The sequence below is a fragment of the Mus caroli genome, unplaced genomic scaffold (genome assembly GCF_978045245.1).
Source record: "Mus caroli unplaced genomic scaffold, Mus_caroli_1 scaffold_14, whole genome shotgun sequence".
Lineage (NCBI taxonomy): Eukaryota > Metazoa > Chordata > Mammalia > Rodentia > Muridae > Mus > Mus caroli.
Genome location: NW_028227269.1, coordinates 114,802,197 through 114,823,349, shown reverse-complemented (window position 1 = coordinate 114,823,349; position 21,153 = coordinate 114,802,197). Strand labels below are relative to the sequence as shown.

The 21,153-nt window shown below is 44.9% G+C and overlaps 1 protein-coding gene across 1 annotated transcript in view; it reads right to left on the bottom strand.

Moving 5' to 3' along the window:
- Window positions 1-21,153, bottom strand: part of Ptprn2 (protein tyrosine phosphatase receptor type N2) — an 808,594-nt gene that overhangs the window by 22,797 nt on the left and 764,644 nt on the right. The window contains exons 18-21 of the mRNA XM_021179074.3: window positions 8,068-8,187; window positions 7,148-7,314; window positions 2,215-2,268; window positions 249-313 (exon numbers count right to left, since the gene is read on the bottom strand). Of these exons, the coding sequence (XP_021034733.1) occupies window positions 249-313; window positions 2,215-2,268; window positions 7,148-7,314; window positions 8,068-8,187 (406 nt within the window). The remainder of the gene's footprint in view (window positions 1-248; window positions 314-2,214; window positions 2,269-7,147; window positions 7,315-8,067; window positions 8,188-21,153) is intronic.

Sequence of the window (21,153 nt, the reverse complement as noted above, 5' to 3'; positions counted from 1 at the left end):
AGGTCCAAGGCTGCCCTCTGGCCTCCTCACACTGCATCAAGCTGCAAGGGGCAGACCCTTATCGCAGACACACTATGGGTGCTGGTTCCACCTAAAATAAAGAACGAATCTCAAAAATAAGCACACTTGCCACAGACAGCCTCAACACCACTTGACTCAGGAAAGGGACAGCAATAGGCTAATTCTCTCCAAGGCCGCCTGTGGAGAGTGCTCCCCATGTTGCTATAGCAACACCATCCCTCTCTCACCTTTGGCCATCTTATTGAGAACCATGTCAATCAGGACGTAGGTTCCACTCCTGCCAGCGCCGTCACTGTCAACAGAAGGAGAGAGAGTGAAAGGCTGCCTACCCTTGTGTGAGCAGGCTCAGCAAAGCCAGCAGCCAAGTCCTTCCTCATTCTCAAGTGGGGCTGGGAGAGGAAGGGAGACAGCATGTTAGAGGGAGAGAGGGCAAAGAATACACACAGTCAGGAAGAAGGGGGGCCAGGAACGTTTCTCTCAGAATGATGCTTCTCCTCACCCACCCTTTACTCTGAGATGTGGCCCATTTTGTCAGGGGAAAAAATATGAAGAGAAGCTTGTGGTGCCGGAAGTAGATAGCATCTGCCTTCTACCATCCCTGATATTATTCTGTGACTCCAAGCCAGCAGGTGGCCAGGTGGAGAAGGCTGGGTGGTAGAGCAGGGCGCCCACCCCACTCCTACCAAATACATGGCTCGCCTTTCCAGATGCCCTCCCTTCTGAGGAAGAAGGGTACCTTTCATTCATCTCAGATTGGGTTCTTCAGAAAGCACCATCCTCTCATGTTCCCTCCCACCACCAGCTATAACTGGGATGTTTGCCACTGGGACCAGAGTCTTAAGGGTCACGTCTTGAAAGATCATGATGTGGAAATCATGTTTTGAATCGTGTCTTCACGGTTGTAAGTGGAAAGAGAAGGAGAATGCCTTTCTGTGGGAACAGTGGCCTAGCATCATCTTCTCTCATGAGATGTAGATCCCATGTAGATGTTACAGTGGCGTCTTGTGAGTTTTCAGCATGGGCTTCCATCACGGGGGTTTGTCTTCATACACCTTGCCTCTCCTAAACGGAGGATGCTTCACATGTAGACTTTTGGCAAATCAGCTGCAACTTTAAGGGGAAGCGTCTAAGGAAGACTTAGCGCTGTGGCTCCCAGGGGGTTCAGGAAGGCCCTCAGTCATCCTTCTCAAGTGGAGAGCCCTTGCCTCAGCGTTCACAGCTTTGCCCCAAATGCTGTGAGCTGGCAGGAGGGATGTTTCACACTGAGGGACGCTTCACACTGTACTTTCACTTGCATGTGGGCTTTCAGGATCCCCCGTGCTGTGACAAGGAGCTGCTGACATCCTAGAGCCTGACGCGGCTCACTTCTGCAAGTGGCACAGATTCAGAATATTTTAAGAAATACGATGCAAATCTTCCAACAATCTGCAGCTTGTCTTAGAACATTTACAGGTGAAAGATGCTTTGCTTTACTTTGTTTTGTGAGACAGGAAGCCATAGGCTATTTTCACACCCTGCTCAAAGGCAGAATCATTTGCAGGTTTTGCACAGATGTGCACAGGTACGCACACACACACACACACACACACACACACACACACACACGTGCTGCTTGACCTTTAGGATCAGATCTTCTTTTCATTCCGGGCAGAAAGGCATGTTCTATGAGACAGCTCTAGAAAAACAGAGTATAAATTCTTCACCATGAACTGTTGAGTATGGAGTCCGTAGAGACAGAGCTGATGGGCTGAATGTCCTCTGAGCTCTCACTGGTATGACTTTGGCCTCGGCCACTATGAGCAGAGTGTTGGTGGCAGCTCTGTCTTTACAGACTGTTCCTAATGTATCTCCAGGCATTCGTCATCTTGTGACTGGGATAAAGTCACATGCCTGAACCTGTGGTCCTCAATTTTTTGTAGCATCAAGAGGGTTTAAGAAAAAATAAGGCATGTGTGTGTGGTCATTTGGAAGTAGAAGACAGCCCGTGGTACTATGTAGTCCATGTGCAAAGGCAAAAAGATTCACAGCTTCCTCTAGCCAAACAGAATGGCAAATTAAGTTTATATCTGTGGTTTCCCTTAGAGAAACCAGCTAGATACATTCGCCAGTCAGCCAGAGAGCTCAGCCTGCACTGTCATGGTATCTGTTACGTTTTGAAACAGCAAAATGTAATCCATGTTGAGTTATACTTGCCTGCAATGGACAATGATCGGACAAGAGCGGCCTCGGTAGCATTTGTTCACTTTTCTGAAATAAAGAGAGATAAAAGTTATAGTGACATCATGCTGACTCTGCCATCCAAACTCCAGCAAGCCGCAGCACTGAGTCCTGAAGACACAGAGAACGGGGATTTACATATCTAGCTCAATGGTCTGTTTCTCCTTTCAATGGCAACTCAGTTAACGAGCTTTAAAAACACATCTTAGACATCCAGAGTGAGTGTTTTTCTCCCTTTACCACTGTGAGCTCTAGGCTTTGGGACACAGGTGCAGGAGCCAGGCCTGTACCTCCTGGCCTCACCCTCCAGGCTTTCTCTCTTCCCTCTTCATGTGACCTTGTGTATGGCTCCAGTGACTGGGCTCCTGTTGGGACACTCTGAGTTTTGTCCTGTGTGTTCAAAAGTCTTATAGTCTATTTACCACACTGAAATATGACATTATTATATCTAAAAACAACACCCTAAAGATCCTATCTTATCTTCTCACTTGAGACCAAGTATGTAAATATTGAGGAACACTCTAAGGAACTCAAGATGGTCTTTTCTATTTTTCTAAATTGGGGGCGTTTTAAAAAATAATTTCACTGTTCAAGTTTGGACCCGTAGTACTATCCATGAGATATGGAAGGTATTGTCCACCAAATCGTATCTCAACCAGAGGGCTTGTTTTTCATTCATAGTACAATGTCCAAGCATTACTCTTTAAATTCAGTGAAACTAAAGAAGTTTTCAAAGCACATTAAAGTTCTCAGTAAAATATTCTTATCAAGAAAAGCAAGAACAGGATCTGAGTTTGCTGGAAGGGGGAAAAAAAAGTGTGATGAGTGTGAATACTCTAGAATGTGCTGTGTGACCTCCTACCATGAGACTCAAATTAGGGAGAAAAAAATTGACAACACAATAAAAATAAAAGTTTCCCCTTGAACAAGAAATGGGATTATGTCACGTTTCTTTGCCGCCCAAGCAGGGTGACAGTGTGTGGAGAGTGGAAATCAATCAGCTGTGGCTGCAAGCCTCCAAGCAGAGAGGACCAGGGCCAGGGGGCAGTAGCCTGTGTCCTATAGCCCATGCACTGAGGAGATAATTTAGAATCAGGCAGCCTAATATCAGAAAGCTTTTCTTTTCTTTTTCCCCTTTTTTTTTTTTAATTTGACTTCTACTGCAGTGTTACTAGACTCAGCTACTTCTGATAGAAGTCTGAGTTCCCCTTCCCCCACGACGGAACTAGCAAATGGGAATTGAAGAGCAGATGCAGAGCCTGGATAAGATATGCTCCCCTACAGACAGGTCATGTTCAAAGCTGTTTTCAGCTGCACTTGGTCTCTGGCAGCTCTGTCTATATAATCTGTAAAAAACCTTCACCATCTTAGAGCCTCTGGACCACCCACCACCGAGGCTCCAAAAAGGGGGAGTTCTCAGAACTATGAGGGCAAAACAAGTATGCTCTCTCTTGGTCCTTTCTGAGAGAGCCTTTTGTGGTCACCGGTGTGAGGTGCAGGCGAGGGAGGAGGCGAGAAACCAGAGACAAACTCCCTCTCAACAGAGCCCACATATCAGGATACCGAAAAATAACCAGGTTAGAAAGCAGATCCACTTGGCTCTCCTGCTAAAGTTTCCTGTTCCCCACTGGGTTCCAGCTTGGACACACAGAAGTGCTAAACACTGAGCGTGAAACTAGAGCCTGTGCCCAGGGTTGAGGTGTGGCAGTGATGGAGCCCTTGCCTGGCAGGCACAAAGCTCTGTGAGACCAGGGGCCAGGCCCACTGGGTGGCTTTCCTCTCAAAAGCTTTCTTTTTCTGCAGAGTTCCCCTGTTAACAGGAACAACCACAGACCCATGCCTCTAACTCCTGGCCACACTGTATGCTTAGCTACTGTGGGTCGGGAAACTGTCTGCATACCCACAGATGGCTAGTTACCAGCAGGTTTACTCCGTGCTGCTCTCCGGATGGGAGCAAGAATAGAAGATGCACCGTAAGAAAAGGGATCTGTAAAGCAGAGCACTGTTAACTCCCACATCCGTGGTGGCAAAATGTACTCACGATCTCTCTAGGTAGGAGTGTGACCCAGGCTAAGTGGCTGCCATCCAAATCTCCACTCCTATGGTCCTATCTTCCTCTACAGGAGGCTTAAGATGTGTTTTCTCTGGATTGGCTGCCCCAAGAGGCCTTTGCAAGATCTCACTGAAATGTTCATACCCACCCCAGACCCCACCCTGTGCCAGACATATTTACATGCAACCCCGGGCTGGGTGGGAGACACAGTGGATGGAAATTCTTGTGGTGTTATAGCTTAGAACTTTATTAACAAGGAACCACAGGTTATTACAGTGTGAAATACCCACAGATAGAAAAGCAAAACCATCCCACAGAGAGCCCGTGTGTTCATCCGAGGACCTGAGATGCAAGGGCTGGTTGTTCATGTAGATGAGCAATAGACGGTTGTCTCGTTTTTTGGTTTTTTGTTTTTGTTTTTTTTGTTGTTGTTTTTTGTTTTTTGTTTTTTCTCTTAGACAGGTTACCAGCAAGCGAGGTCTCCGACACTGAGCAGAAATGGATACTATGTGGACTTTTGCAGGAGGATCGCCCCAAGAAGGAACCGTTAGCAATACAAACCAACCCTTTGGTCACTGAGTGAGTCGCCATGCAAACGAACAGCAAGCAAAGTCAGGTGAGGTCGTTAGAGGCTCAGAGAGGGGCCCCCATGTCCCTGCTGCAGTCACAGTTTCCAATGATCACTTTTGTGACTATGCAACTGGGCTCATATTACTAGCTGCAACGTCACAAAAATGACACCGGCCACCGCTAAGTAGCTGGCAAAGTAAGGGTTTGTCGGTTTGACAGTGAGCAGCGTTAGTGGATGCATGGAACACAGCAAGAGGTGCAGAGAGGAGAAGAGGGAGGGAGGGAAGGAGGGAGGGAGAGAGAACACGGAGACTGGGGAGAGAAGAGAGGTTTGTAGAGCCAAGCCCTCACATGTGACTCTAATTATCTCTTAGCAGTTTCTCTTTAAAGTGTAAATGTGTGCCCCCTGGGCTCCAGCAACAGTTAATTACACATCTTGGGTGCCTGACACACACTCCAGGCCTGCTGAGAACACTAGGCTATTGTTCCAAGACTAGAACCCCCTCCCCTGAACAAGGTGGGGTCCACAGAGGTGGCTTCCTATCCATCTAGCTGACACTGGCAACTTTATTTCTAAGTCAGGGTATCCAGAGAGTATGGTCATTTGTGCCAACTATCCAGGATAAAGAAAGGGTAAAAGGGTCCTCAAGTGAGCTGCTGGGTCCTGCACAAAGCTTCAAGAGCAGCTTTCTCCCCCACTGAAGCCTGCAACACGGGGGCTCAAAGTCTGTTTAATATATGATGTTACATAAACCTTGGAACATGTAACCTCAGACTCTGGAGTTGGGGAGACTTGGGCGTTCAGATTTTCTCCATGATGTGTCATGAACCTTGAGGGCTGGATATGGGTATGTTCCATTCCATATATGAATACAGACACGGGCCTATACACATATATGTGCAAACCCCTTGGATGCGCTTAAGAGACGGGTAGTGAGATGGACAGCCATCTGCATAGCTGCATCCACTTTGCCAGTCATGAGCAAAAGACTTCCTATGTGTATGAGACTTCCTATGTGTATCTTCAGGCCGTCTGTACTGGGAAGGGTCTGGTGGCTTAGGGAATTGGGGTAGGAAGGAAGGCGCTGTGGCTGTTTCTCCGATATTCTCGGGTTTCTGAATGCTCCTATGGGGAGGTGACAACTGGGCAGGAGCCACTGGCCTTGGTACCAAATTCCCATCTTTCCTTAAACTCTTTCATGAAATTTCTTTTCAAAGAATGTCTCATTCAGACAAAGAAATTTTATTCCCAGCACTTGAAAAGCAGAGGCAGGCAGAGCTCTGTGAGTTCCAGGACAGCCAGAGGCTACATAGGGAGACCCCGTCTGCAAATATTCTTTTCAGTGTAGACTAGAAGTAGCATCCTGTTAAGCTTCAGAATTTGTAAGATGAGAATTTAAGCAGCCCAGGCCCATCTTGGCTCCGTTTCTATCTCAACACTTTTGGAGACTGTCATATCATCTGGTGATACAACAGTTTGTAAAACGCCATGCCCTGGCTCCCTAATTCCTTGTCTGAGAATCTGCAGGGCAGGTGAACGAGCAGGTGGGCTTCCAGTTATCTACATGTGAGACACAGAACTTGACACTGGCATGGATAAGATGTCTCTGCACTTATTACCACTTTGGGCGGCACTGACCTATCTATCATGAGTGTGATGGGCAAACAGCTCATCTACCTCATAGTTTTCTTTGTTTTACACCGTCAATATCTTCCTGTAAGAAAGTCTAGCATTCATCTCAACAGCTCAATAAAGACACTTTGAAAGGAGACATTTTTTTTTTTTTGATGGCTGGCTGATTTGGAGCAACAAATAAACAAACAAAAAATCCAATGCATTAAAAAGACTGTCACTTTCAAAACTGCACTAAACACATTCATGTGCTCCATATATTTAGGCTTCTATACAAGACTCTCTATTCTAGAACCTGGCCTTTCCCTGGCAAAATTTCCTTAGCCTGGCTGGAAGATGAGTCGCCAAATTAAAAAAAAAAAATCTGACTTTACTAAACTGTATGGGATAAAAGTCTTAGGTGGGTTTCAGAATCTTATTAAATTATGCTTAGACCTGCAGAGCTCTAAGATGCCTGCTGCCTCACCTTTATCTGATGGACTGATGGACAGTCACTCATACGGAACAGGGGCACTAACTACACACACCCTTCCCTCTCTCCCTTCCTCTTCCTGCCCAGTTGTTGCATTGGAGGCAGCATCTCAAAACCTGAGAGACCTGGCCCAGCCCACACACTCTAGTCGCTACAGTTTGCAGCATGCTCTTTGTTTTACCTGCGGAAATCCAGGAGTGACCTCGTGGAGGAAGGGACTCCCTGGTCATACCAACTCAGGAAGTGGAACTGGGTCACCGTGCGAGTCTCGTTGGTCTGCAGGTTCTTCAGGTAAAAGCTTCTCACCAGGAAATCCTGGCACCATATGTGCTCAGAGACTAGATTGACCTGGTAGGGACAGATTAGCAAAGCTCGTGAGCCCAAGACTGCAGAGTATAGCATTGTGTTTGGGGAGAGAGGAGACTATGGCGAGGAGACAGACAGATGAGGTCTGCTTTGCCCCAAGGTCCCCTTCTGAGTTTAGCTGGTGCCTAGTTTAGATCAGGGGACATAAGACTCAGCAGATTCTGAGGAGTCCTGTAACTCCCAAGGTTAGAGACTATGGCTTCCCAGTGATACTCTGTTAGGGCTCCTGTGACACCTCTAACATGCTCCCCATGTGAGTTCTTCCTAGCTTAAACACCACAGTTATTGCATTCATCTGGTATGTGTAGGAAACCCAGCAAGGGAAATCTGCCCCTTACAGGAAGGTCAAATACTACAGACCCATGTCTCAGGCAAGAAAACCCACCAGCCACTAGAATATGGGCAGCATTCTCTGTGAAAATGGACCTCGCTTGAATACTTGTTATTTGAAGCCTGGGCCATCTTTGCATGACAGACATTTTTTTTCTTCTTATCAGCCTTGAGACTTAATACAATTGTGATATGGAATGCCTGCATTTATTCTTGAGTTTATCCCTAACTAGGTTGCAGTGTAAGGCCTTGGGTCTCTTGGCTGTAGAACACCTGGATCCCTCTGATGTCAACGTGCTGACAGCCCTCCCTGGGGATGTCCTAGCCCCACAGGTTGGGTTGTGGATGAGGACTAGAGATATATGCTTCTTGTCACGCCCCTGAGTAGGCACCCGGTCCTGGTACCTCGTAGACATGGTAGAGGTTGGAGCCTTCATCGGGCCAGTAGTGATGGCACTGCCGGACGCCGTTCTCCGAGAGGGGTGTCAGCATGACAATGACGGCACAGCCGCTTTCCCACACCATCTGCAGGTGATACAACTTGTGGTTACTACCGTCAAAGACAGTCTCCAATATCCCACTCATGAGGAACTTACTTCTCTCTCCTTAGATCCTGCACACTGCAGCTGCTTCAGCCCTCTGAATACATTATCTCAATGTTCTATAGGTTCCATGAGATAATTTTTAAAAAGCACTCAATGAGTTTTGCTCTCAACCCAGATATTCCTTGGCTGTTGCTTCTCAACTTTATTGTTTGAGGCAGAGTCTCATTGTGTGGCCTAGAACTCGCTATGTAGGCCAGGCTGGTCTCAAACTCACAGAGATCTGTCTGCCTCCGCCTCCTGAGTGTTAGGATTCGAGGAGTGTATCATCATGCCTGGCAACTTTTGGTCTAGAAAAGAAACTTTCTAGAATACAATACAAAACTGGTTCAGGCTGGATGAGCCTGGTGAAAAACACTCTGTTCTGCAAGCAGACTAAAGGCAGTTGCCACTGATTTGTTTGTTTGTTTGTTTGCTTGATGGTCATGCTGGTCCACATGGTCATCAGGGAGCTAGCTATCCTATCAGAAGTGGGCTCCGAGGAAGCCTTTATTCACAGAGCAGCACAGAGTCTGCCCAAACATTGTGTACCATTCAGATGACAACAATCCAAAACTTAGTTAATAACTTACAGGAGCCACATCTAAGCCACAATGAACACACACACACACACACACACACACACACAGCACACATGCTCGTTCTGGGGAAAGGCCCCTCAATCACCGTCTTTGTAAACACAACCTTTTACTTTGAGATGCAAACCTTTGTGTTCAGTGTTGCAGGTGTTTATGAGGGTGCTACTCAGGCATGGCATGTGTAGACTTCTGTCGACATAGCACAGTACAGTACAGGATGAAGAACACTCTCATTTCCGATTTCCCAGCCATGTCCTGAATTAACATCACAGAAGTATCTACAAGCACCTTCGTTTAGGTGTAAAATTGGTATCCCAGGGAGCTTCTATTTCTTTTAAATGCAGATGTAAAAATCTGATTAAGATCTTGTTATTTAAGGAGCACACGCATGTCACACAGAAAATGCTTTCTCAACACCATCCAGGTTATTAGATTCCTCCATTAAATTACATTTTAAAAGTCAGACGTGTGCGCATGTTTTCCTCCTTCTGTATTGATTTATATTCCTGTGGGATTGAAAGAGTCAATACTCTTAAGGCATCTCCCTGTGTATCATTTATATTGGAATTTAATGGAAACCTCCTGAAGTATTTACGAAAAAGCCCGCAAATAAGTATGAATCACACTTGAGCCCACACACTTCGTTTTGCCCCAGTGCCAGTCCGGTAAGATGAGAATCCTGAGTATGTCTCCTACTGTAAGCTTTCAACCTGCTCCACCAAATCAGGGCTCCCATCACGGAACGATTTACTGTGCCTTTGGAAAGCGGAGGCGCTCATTGAAGCCATTACGAAAATGAGGAGAAACACAGATTTTATGAGTGTAATAAAAATACAATGATCTAGACCATAAACCATCATCTAGTACACTGCCTGCGCTGCCCGCGTGTGACATTACCGAGCCCTTCGTTTGCAGAGGGGTCCTCCAGGTTCTATAGCCTCTCTGATTGGTTCGCTCGCACACAGTGCTTCCTTCCAGGGCGCCTGCCTGGCTCTCTGAAGATTTGGTTAAGATTAAATCCAAATGAAACTTAATTTAAACAAACAATCTCAAAGGCACCCTAGGGGATAATATTTCTTTTTAGGTCAGTATGTATAAAGGCAAAGAGGGAATTTTCTAAATCAGATAGATCGCAGCCTGGCTGGGCACAAGCTGCTTGTAAAGTCTGATGACATTTTCTCGTGTCCCTTCCGAGGCAGGAAACCAGGGCCCTTGCTGCCCACCTCCAGTCTTCATTGACATTGTCTGGCTGGTGATTTTAACTCAGATTTTGGGTTAGAATGTGGGGTGCTATAAGAGTTCAGTCAAGTCAATTTCAATCTCTCCACATTTATTCATCTTGGCAAGTTTCTGTAAACCATGAATCAATATTTCTCATGTTTCTGAGACTTTCATCTGTTTGAGTATCCGAGAGTAGAACATTCACATTCCTGGTCTTTTCCTCCGCTATCTAACACAGGTGTGAGGCATTTGTGGGTAGAGACCTCTGACAAGGCAGGGAGTCCCGAGCAATAGGCAAGGGTTGTGTTAGGTCCTGGTGTCTGCAGTCCCACCGATGACTCCCTCTGCTTGCAGAGTCACAGTGGGTCACCGTTCCCAAGCAGTGAGCAGGACCCTCCACCAGCAAGATGGAGGCAAATCTGCTAGAGTGGATGAAAAGGGATGGAACCTTTGGTTCTGGATCCCAGATAGAGACTTCAGCCTGTGGGCTAGGAAAGAGTTGGGGGTGCCCCATCTTGTGCGCATTTGTCTCAAATGCAGTGTCTCCCCTTGGAACCTGCCTTAAAGCCATAGGATGATCTGAGCAGTGTCATCCTGCATGTTTGGGCACCAAGGTCCTGGAGACTGCTTTTAAAACTTCTTTCTGTGCCACAGACAAATGACATCCAGTGGATCTTGGCAGAAGCAAAACTTATCAAACTGATGCTGGGTCATGTCCTATCTACCAGAGGTGTAGAAACTTCCAAGGACACTTGGTTCAGCTACCTTGCAGAGGGATCTCTGTTAGATTTGCTCAGCAACAAACAAATGGAGAGTCAAAGGAAGTCATTTAGAGCATTATCTACACAACATGAAATGCACTCTTTGGTTGTTATTTAACCCAACTGACATGAAAAACCCATTGTGACCTAGAACTCTATTGTTCTTCACTGTGGGTTGAACTGTGTTTTTCCCAAAAGTCACATTGGAGCCCTAGATCTTGTACCTGCCACCCTGTTTGAAGACAAGATTGCTATTGAAATACAGAATAGATGAGGCCCTGCCAGAGGAAAGCCCTTCCTAATTCCCCAGGATAGCTCCCTTATAGAAAGGGAGACAGCAGATAGTGGCCGATATAGCCAAAGGAAGTTGGGTGAGGCTAGAAGCTGGAAGCCAAAGTATGCCTGGAGCTACAAGGAATTATAAGAAGGAGATCACAGTCTTGCCCATGTTTGGGTTCCCAACTTTGGCCTATACAATTGTGGGAGAGTGTTTTAGATATTTTAATCCAACCAGATTGTGTTTCTTTGTCATAGGAGGTCAAGCAAATGAGTACACTTATGGGTATATCGCTGCACTGTCATAACTGTCCACTAGTGCTGAAAAAAAAATGTCAGTTCTGTTCAAATTCCATTCAAAGTCAACTAAAGCAGATGAAAAGAAACCCTGCGTCTCCTCAGAGTCATTTAGAATGACTACAAATTTAACTGGCAGAGGAAAACCAACGCAACTGAAGATGGGCAAGGAGTTCAGACTCTAACATCATCTCTAGGATGTGAAAATGTCCAACGGGTGAGAAAAGACACTCAACTAGATCACCAGAAAAGTGTGCATCAGTACCATGAGGAGGGCCGGTGAAGTGCCAACTGGGCAAGCATGAAGATCTGAGTTTAGATCTCTAGCATTCATATAAAAGCCAGGCATGGGGGGTACATACATTTCTATAACCCCCCTGTTGGGCAGTCTGGGACAGGTGAGTCTCTGGCACTCATTGACTGAACTGGCAAAGTCCAGATTCAGTGAGAAACCCTGTCTCAAAAAATAAGGTGGGTGGGGATAAACAGAGAAAGGCTGTTGGTATTGCCCTCTAGTCTCTATGTTTGTATATGCATACACATTCCCTTACACACGCACGCATGCACACATGCACAAGTGTTGGTCAGAAACAGAAAATGAGCTTTACAGCTGTGTGCATTCGGGGCAGGGCATGAAGTGGCAGATGAGTTTCTCAAAATATAAAAGTGGTGCACCCTAAGAATGAGCCCTCTGACTCTGGGTACAGATCAAAGGAGATGAGATGAGTAGGTTGGAATCCCATGTTTAGTTCCTAACAGCCAAGATATAGGATGGTAGCACTCACACCATGGGACACTATTGGCCCAGAAAACATGGCAGCACAGCAGAGGATACCTAGCTGAGTGACTGACTGTCCTGGCAAAGAAACAAGCTCCTACAACCCACCCACTCACATAAGGTGTTCAAGTGTCAAACTCAAGAGCGGTGTTCTGGAGTCCAGAGCGTGCACAGATGTGAAGGCATGTTGGCCACTACGTGTGAACCTTCAGCTGTAACGAGTGAATTCTGCAGATGGGATGCTGACAGCCCATAATATTATACTATGCTGTAGGCCCTGATGAGAGGAGTCCTGAAGCATTTCTGACTCAGAATGGGAACTGAGCAGACAGACATCTTTTTAATCTCATTTCACTAGTCAACCAAACCAAAAATGTACAACTGAAAAACAAAAAACAAAACAACAGTAACAACAACAGCAGCAGCAGAAACAACAACAACAACAACAACAACACTCTGTCAAAGCTCCAGGAGATCCAGGTAAAGGAGAAGTCAAGCCTTTCTTCTTTTCGGGGCAGAATCCCTGGTTCCTTGGGCAGAACATCACTTCCTCTACTCAGATCTCTTGCGACAGGGACACTTTCATCCTGCCTTGGAGCTACCCATGCTCATACCTTTAGGTCTTCATCTCCTACAGATGAGATCCTAGTCTTGTTACCATTTCAACCATACAGTCCATGCTTAATTAAAAACACAATACAGTTTTTAAAAAGGATCATTGTGGAGGTGGAGACATGGCTCAGTGGTTAAGAGCACTTTGCTGTTCTTACAGAGGATCTAGACTCAGTTCCTAGCATCTACATGATCACCTGTATTTCCATCTCAGGGGATCTGATGTCCTTGCCTGGACCCTGTAGGCATCTTGCATGCACATAGTGTACACGCATACATGCAGACAAGCACTCATGCATATAAAATAAAAAAATCTTTAAACACTTTAAACATTGACAGCAGAGATTTGCCTCTAGTGAGCACTCTACTTTAAACAAACAAACAAACAAACAAACAAACAAAAAACCCAAAAAACAGAAAGAACACTGTATATCTGTGCGGAAAAAAAAGGAGATAATTTAAAGCCATCATTATCAAAGGTCCTTGGAGTCTGTCCACAACCTGCTTTAGATGCGCAGAAAACTGGTTTCTGATAGGCATCTTTGCAGCATGCTGAAGCTGTTTGTACTGGAAGACGGCTTTTTTCTCTAGAGAAAGCTAGGCACTTCCCAATCATGACTGTGCATCTCGTGTCTGCTTTGGGTTGAGTCCAGTGAAGAGGATGCTGAGTGATTGATGGGGGGGAGGGGGAGGCAGGCAATGGCAGACGCCCAAGAATGCTCACTGATGACTCCTGGGACTAAGTAGATCAAAAAATGGAAACAGCTCATCTGGGATATCCTGCTTACAGAGGCCTGGTGTCCTGCGTTGGGCTCCTCCCAGCCTCAGGCTGGTCTCAATGTCACAAGCCTCCTGCCTTAGTCTCCTGAGAGTTGGAATTATAGGTATATGCCACCATATCCCAATCTAATAGCATTTTTAAGGTTTTTATTACATTTACTTACGTGGTGTGTGTGTGTGTGTGTGTGTGTGTCTGTGCGCGCACGCACGCTTGCGTGTTTGTATATGCACGCAAATGCCACGGCAGACAAGTGGGTACCAGAGGACAACTTGTGGAAGTCAGTTCTCGCTTTCCACGATGTGGGTTCCTTGAGGTTGAACTCAGAGCATTAGTCTTGACAGCAAGCACCATTAGCCACTGAGCCATCTTACTCTGACGTCTTCTTAGTGAGGAAACACATTAGTGTGGTATCTACCCACTTTAGAGCGGATACACAGAGGTGATAGGAAGCAGCGTGCATCATATAGCTGATGAGCAGATCCTGTGCCCACCAGCCACAGGGGTACAAGCCTGGTGACTGTACAGTCTGCTGGGGAGTGATACCTCTGCCTGTTATTTGCTTCCTCTGGTAATGCTTTGTCCAAGGAAAAGAGAAAACAAAAAATACTTCACCAGAAACCACTGAACCACTCTTTCAAACAGACGTATCAGCCTGCTTGCTTGTTGAGATAATTTTCTCTCTGGGGTTGACCACGATATCATTGAAGGGCTCTTGTAACACAGCAGTTCCCACAAACTCAAGTTCTTTCTGTTTAGCCACGTGCAAACATTGCAGGAGGATTTGTGGCCAGCTGTTTGGCACATGCACAATGCTACCTGGGGGTCACCTAGAATTCTGCATCTCCAGGCTTCAGCCCATATTCAAGTGAATGTGTGTGGGGTCTCCTTAGGGAGAAGGGCTTCTATTGGGTACCACACTCTCCCTTCTGTCTCCCTCCCCTGTCTTCTTTCCAGACAAAAGGAGGAGGAGGAGGAGGAAGAGGAGGAGGAGTGGGGAAGGAGGAGGACAGAGAGGAGGCAGGGGAAAGGGGACTGTTATGACACATAAAAACTAGCCAGTCACTACAGGGCTTGATGTGCCAGGGTGGGGAGGTGGGCTGGGGAGTGGATACCCAGAGTGTCTTCTCAGAGGGGAAGGAGAGGGAAGAATGGGAGAAGGATCTGTGTGAGAGGTACTCGGAGGAGGAGGGGGGGTTGATTTGGGATGTAAAGTGAATAAATAAATAAATTAAAAACAAAAACTAGTCAGGATATTTTCAGCTGTGTGATGGTTAGTTTTGACTGTCCACTTGACACAAGGTGGAATCACCTGGGAAGGGAGGGAAGGGAAGGGTTCTCAATGAGGAATTAGGTTGACCTGTGACCACATTAGTGAGGTGTTTTCTTGTTTTTTTGTTTTGTTTTGTTTTTATTTTTTTGGTTTTTGTTTTGTTTTGGTTTTGGTTTTTGAGACAGGGTTTCTCTGTGTAGCCCTGGCTGTCCTGGAACTCACTCTGTAGACCAGGCTGGCCTCAAACTCAGAAATCCGCCTGCCTCTGCCTCCCGAGTGCTGGGATTAAAGACGTGCAAATGTGAAGGCTTGATGCAGTGGATGCTCTGAGGACCGGTATGACGGGTACTCTGGGTACCAGGCTACAAGGGACACACCAAGTGATGCTCTGAACAAGGAGGGCAAGCTGAAGCATCACCAGTCTCTTCTCTAACTTCTGGGCAGTGTGAATACTCATCAGATGACACCTGCGCCCAGATGTGAGCAGGACACATGGGGCGGTTGGGAGCAGGGTTGTCAAACGTTATGGAAAAGGCAAGAAAAACAAACAAACAAACCAGGATCTACTCACTGAGAAAAGGCGAGTTTAACTGTGAGGAGGTGGGGAGGTGGCTGGGGAGGGATGGACAGCCTAGGTAATATTTTAAAGCAGTAATGTGTATGTTTTACTATATGGGAAGTTTTAAACTTAAGTTTTTATGTAATTTTTCTATTAATAAAACTCTCCACTATGCAATGATTCTTTTGCTCATGAGCATCTCCTTAAAAAAACAAAAAACAAACAAACAAAAAAAATCCACCTAGTTCAGGAAATCTAACTTTTCCCATGACAATCGTGGGAATGTTCAGGTTTAGCCTAAAATTGCTCTAAATTTGCGCCAACACGCCCGGCATGAGGTGTTTTCTTAATTGAGTTAATTGTGGTGGGAAGACCCACCCTGAACATGTTTTGGGAGCTGAGCCTGCATGCATGTGTTCACTGTCATCTCCTCTTGACTGAGAATGTAGCTGACCAGTTCTCTCATCTTTCTGTCACTGTGACATTCCTGCTCTATAGCCATATCAATCCTCTCTCCTTTAAATTGATCTCCATGGGAATTTCTTTTCATCACATCAGCAAGAAGGGGAAAGAAAGACAAAGCTGTGGTCTACAAACATATGTTAAAACCAAACCCGGGCTCTTCCGGTCAGAAAAGCACCGGGGCAGCTGGGGCGCAGGGTCTGCTGACACTCGCCAGCTACCCACAACACCCGCCACAGGATCTTAAGACTTCTGGTGAGTGGAGTACAGCTTCTGCTCCAATCCAATTGCGCGGGACCTGAGACTGCACTAGTTAGGGAAGCAGAAACCGGCCTGAGTAGGACCACAGGCCTCATCCAGCTGGATCAGCGCCGGGGTAGCGGGAGCGCAGGGTTGCCTGACACCCGCCAGCTACCCACGACCCCCGCCCCAGGATTTTGGGACTGCTGGTGAGTGGAACACAGCTTCTGCTCCAGTCCAATCACGCGGGACCTGAGACTGCTCTGGTTGGGGAGAGAGAAATCCGGCCTACATAGGGCCACAACCCTCTTCCGGTCAGAAAAGCACCAGGGCAGCTGGGGCGCAGGGTCGGCTGACACTCACCAGCTACCCACAACACCCACCACAGGATCTTAAGACTTCTGGAGAGTGGAACACAGCTTCTGCTCCAATCCAATTGCACGTGGGACCAGAGACTGCATTAGTTAGGGAAGCAGAAAAACGGCCTGAGTAGGACCACAGGCCTCTTCCGGCTGGACCAGCACCGGGGTACCGTCAGCTACCCACGACCCCCGCCGCAGGATTTAGAGACTGCTGGTGAGTGGAACACAGCTTCTGCTCCAATCTTTAAACAGTGACAACGATAACAACTAACCCGAGAGATTACCAGATGGCGAAAGGTAAACGTAATAATCTTACTAACAGAAACCAAGACCACCAACCATCATTAGAACCCAGCACCCCCACTTCGCCCAGTCCAGGGCACCCCAACACACCGGAAAAGTTAGACATGGATTTAAAAGCATATCTCCTGATGATGATAGAGGACTTCAAGAAGGACGTTAATAACACACTTAAAGAAATGCAGGAGAACACTGCTAAACAGGCAGAAGACAATAAAGAGGAAGCACAAAAATCCCTTAAAGAATTGCAGGAGAACACTGCTAAAGAGTTACAAATCCTTAAAGAAAAACACGATAACATAATCAAACAGGTAGAAGTCCTTACAGAAAAACAGGAAAACACATCCAAACAGATGATGGAAATGAACAAAACCATACTAGACCTAAAAAGGGAAGTAGACACAATAAAGAAAACCCAAAATGAGGCAACACTGGAGATAGAAACCCTAGGAAAGAAATCTGGAACCATAGATACGAGCATCAGCAACAGAATACAAGAGATGGAAGAGAGAATCTCAGGTGCAGAAGATTCCATAGAGAACATCGGCACAACAATCAAGGAAAATGTAAAATGCAAAAAGATCCTAACTCAAAACATCCAAGAAATACAGGACACAATGAGAAGACCAAACCTACGGATAATAGGAGTGGATGAGAATGAAGATTTTCAACTCAAAGGACCAGCAAACATCTTCAACAAAATTATAGAAGAAAACTTCCCAAATCTAAAGAAAGAGATGCCCATGAACATGCAAGAAGCCTACAGAACTCCAAATAGACTGGACCAGAAAAGAAATACCTCCCGACACATAATAATCAGAGCAACAAATGCTCTAAATAAAGATAGAATACTAAAAGCAGTAAGAGAAAAAGGCCAAGTAACATATAAAGGCAAGCCTATCAGAATTACACCAGATTTTTCACCAGAGACTATGAAAGCCAGAAGATCCTGGACGGATGTTATACAGACACTAAAAGAACACAAATTCCAGCCCAGGCTACTATACCCAGCCAAACTCTCAATTAACATAGATGGAGAAACCAAAGTATTCCACGACAAAACCAAATTCACACATTATCTCTCCACGAATCCAGCCCTTCAAACGATAATAACAGAAAAAAACCAATACAAGGACAGGAACCACGCCCTAGAAACAACAAGAAGGTAATCCCTCAACAAACCTAAAAGAAGACAGCCACAAGAACAAAATGCCAACTTTAACAACAAAAATAACAGGAAACAACAATTACTTTTCCTTAATATCTCTTAATATCAATGGACTCAACTCCCTGATAAAAAGACATAGACTAACAAACTGGCTACACAAACAAGACCCAACATTTTGCTGCTTACAGGAAACTCATCTCAGAGAAAAGGATAGACACTACCTCAGAATGAAAGGCTGGAAAACAATTTTCCAAGCAAATGGCATGAAGAAACAAGCTGGAGTAGCCATTCTAATATCTGATAAGATTGACTTCCAACCCAAAGTCATTAAAAAAGACAGGGAGGGACACTTCATACTCATCAAAGGTAAAATCCTCCAAGAGGAACTATCAATCCTGAATATCTATGCTCCAAATACAAAGGCAGCATCATTCATTAAAGAAACTTTAGTAAAGCTCAAAGCACACATTGCACCTCATACAATAATAGTGGGAGACTTCAACACACCACTTTCACCAATGGACAGATCATGGAAACAGAAACTAAACAGGGACACAGTGAAACTAAGAGAAATTATGAATCAAATGGATCTGGCAGATATCTACAGAACATTCTATCCTAAAACAAAAGGATATACCTTCTTCTCAGCACCTCATGGTACCTTCTCCAAAATTGACCACATAATTGGTCACAAAGCAGGCCTCAACAGATATAAAAATATTGAAATTGTCCCATGCATCCTATCAGATCACCATGGACTAAGGCTGATCTTCAATAACAGAATAAATAATAGAAAGCCAACCTTCACGTGGAAACTGAACAACACTCTTCTCAATGATACCTTGGTCAAGGAAGGAATAAAGAAAGAAATTAAGGACTTTTTAGAGTTCAATGAAAATGAAGCCACAACATACCCAAACTTATGGGACGCAATGAAAGCATTTCTAAGAGGAAAACTCATAGCTCTGAGTGCCTCCAAAAGGAAACTAGAGAGAGCACACATTAGCAGCTTGACAACACACCTAAAAGCACTAGAACAAAAGGAAGCAAATTCACCCAAGAGGAGTAGACGGCAGGAAATAATCAAACTCAGGGGTGAAATCAACCAAGTGGAAACAAGAAAAACTATTCAAAGAATCAACCAATCAAGGAGCTGGTTCTTTGAGAAAATCAACAAGATAGATAAACCCTTAGCCAGACTCACTAGAGGGCACAGGGAAAGCATCCTAATTAACAAAATCAGAGCCGGGCGTGGTGGCGCACGCCTTTAATCCCAGCACTCGGGAGGCAGAGGCAGGCGGATTTCTGAGTTCGAGGCCAGCCTGGTCTACAAAGTGAGTTCCAGGACAGCCAGGGCTACACAGAGAAACCCTGTCTCGAAAAACCAAAAAAAAAAAAAACAAAACAAAATCAGAAATGAAAAAGGAGACATAACAACAGATCCTGAAGACATCCAAAACACCATCAGATCCTTCTACCAAAGGCTATACTCAACAAAACTGGAGAACCTGGATGAAATGGAGAAGTTCCTAGACAGATACCAGGTACCAAAGTTGAATCAAGATCAGGTTAATGATCTAAACAGCCCTATATCCCCCAAAGAAATAGAAGCAGTCATTAATAGTCTCCCAACTAAAACAAGGCCAGGACCAGATGGGTTTAGTGCAGAGTTCTATCAGACCTTCAAAGAAGATCTAATCCCAGTTCTTCACAAACTATTCCACAAAATAGAAACAGAAGGTACTCTACCCAACTCATTCTATGAAGCCACAATTACTCTGATACCTAAACCACAAAAAGACCCAACAAAGATAGAAAACTTCAGACCAATATCCCTTATGAATATTGATGCAAAAATCCTCAATAAAGTTCTTGCTAACCGAATCCAAGAACACATCAAAACAATCATCCATCCTGACCAAGTAGGTTTCATCCCAGGGATGCAGGGATGGTTCAATATACGGAAATCCATCAACGTAAGCCAGTATATAAACAAACTCAAAGACAAAAACCACATGGTCATCTCGTTAGATGCGGAAAAAGCATTTGACAAGATCCAACACCCATTCATGATAAAGGTCTTGGAAAGATCAGGAATTCAAGGCCCATACCTAAACATGATAAAAGCAATCTACAGCAAACCAGTAGCCAACATCAAAGTAAATGGTGAGAAGCTTGAAGCAATCCCTCTAAAATCAGGGACTAGACAAGGCTGTCCACTTTCTCCATACCTATTCAACATTGTACTTGAAGTCCTAGCCAGAGCAATTCGACAACAAAAGGAGATCAAAGGGATACAAATTGGAAAAGATGAAGTCAAAATATCACTTTTTGCAGATGATATGATAGTATATATAAGTGACCCTAAAAATTCCACCAGAGAACTCCTAAGCCTGATAAACAGCTTCGGTGAAGTAGCTGGATATAAAATTAACTCAAACAAATCAATGGCCTTTCTCTACACAAAGAATAAACAGGCTGAGAAAGAAATTAGGGAAACAACACCCTTCTCAATAGTCACAAATAATATAAAATATCTTGGCGTGACTCTAACTAAGGAAGTGAAAGATCTGTATAATAAAAACTTCAAGTCTCTGAAGAAAGAAATTATACAAGATCTCAGAAGATGGAAAGATCTCCCATGCTCATGGATTGGCAGGATCAACATTGTAAAAATGGCTATCTTGCCAAAAGCAATCTACAGATTCAATGCAATCCCCATCAAAATTCCAAATCAATTCTTCAACGAATTAGAAAGTGCAATCTGCAAATTCATCTGGAATAACAAAAAACCTAGGATAGCAAAAACTCTTCTCAAGGATAAAAGAACCTCTGGTGGAATCACCATGCCGGACCTAAAGCTCTACTACAGAGCAATTGTGATAAAAACTGCATGGTACTGGTATAGTGACAGACAAATAGACCAATGGAATAGAATTGAAGACCCAGAAATGAACCCACACACCTATGGTCACTTGATCTTCAACAAGGGAGCTAAAAACATCCAGTGGAAGAAAGACAGCATTTTCAACAAATGGTGCTGGCACAACTGGTTGTTAACATGTAGAAGAATGCGAATCGATCCATTCCTATCTCCTTGTACTAAGGTCAAGTCTAAGTGGATCAAGGAACTTCACATAAAACCAGAGACACTGAAACTTATAGAGGAGAAAGTGGGGAAAAGCCTTGAAGATATGGGCACAGGGGAAAAATTCCTGAATAGA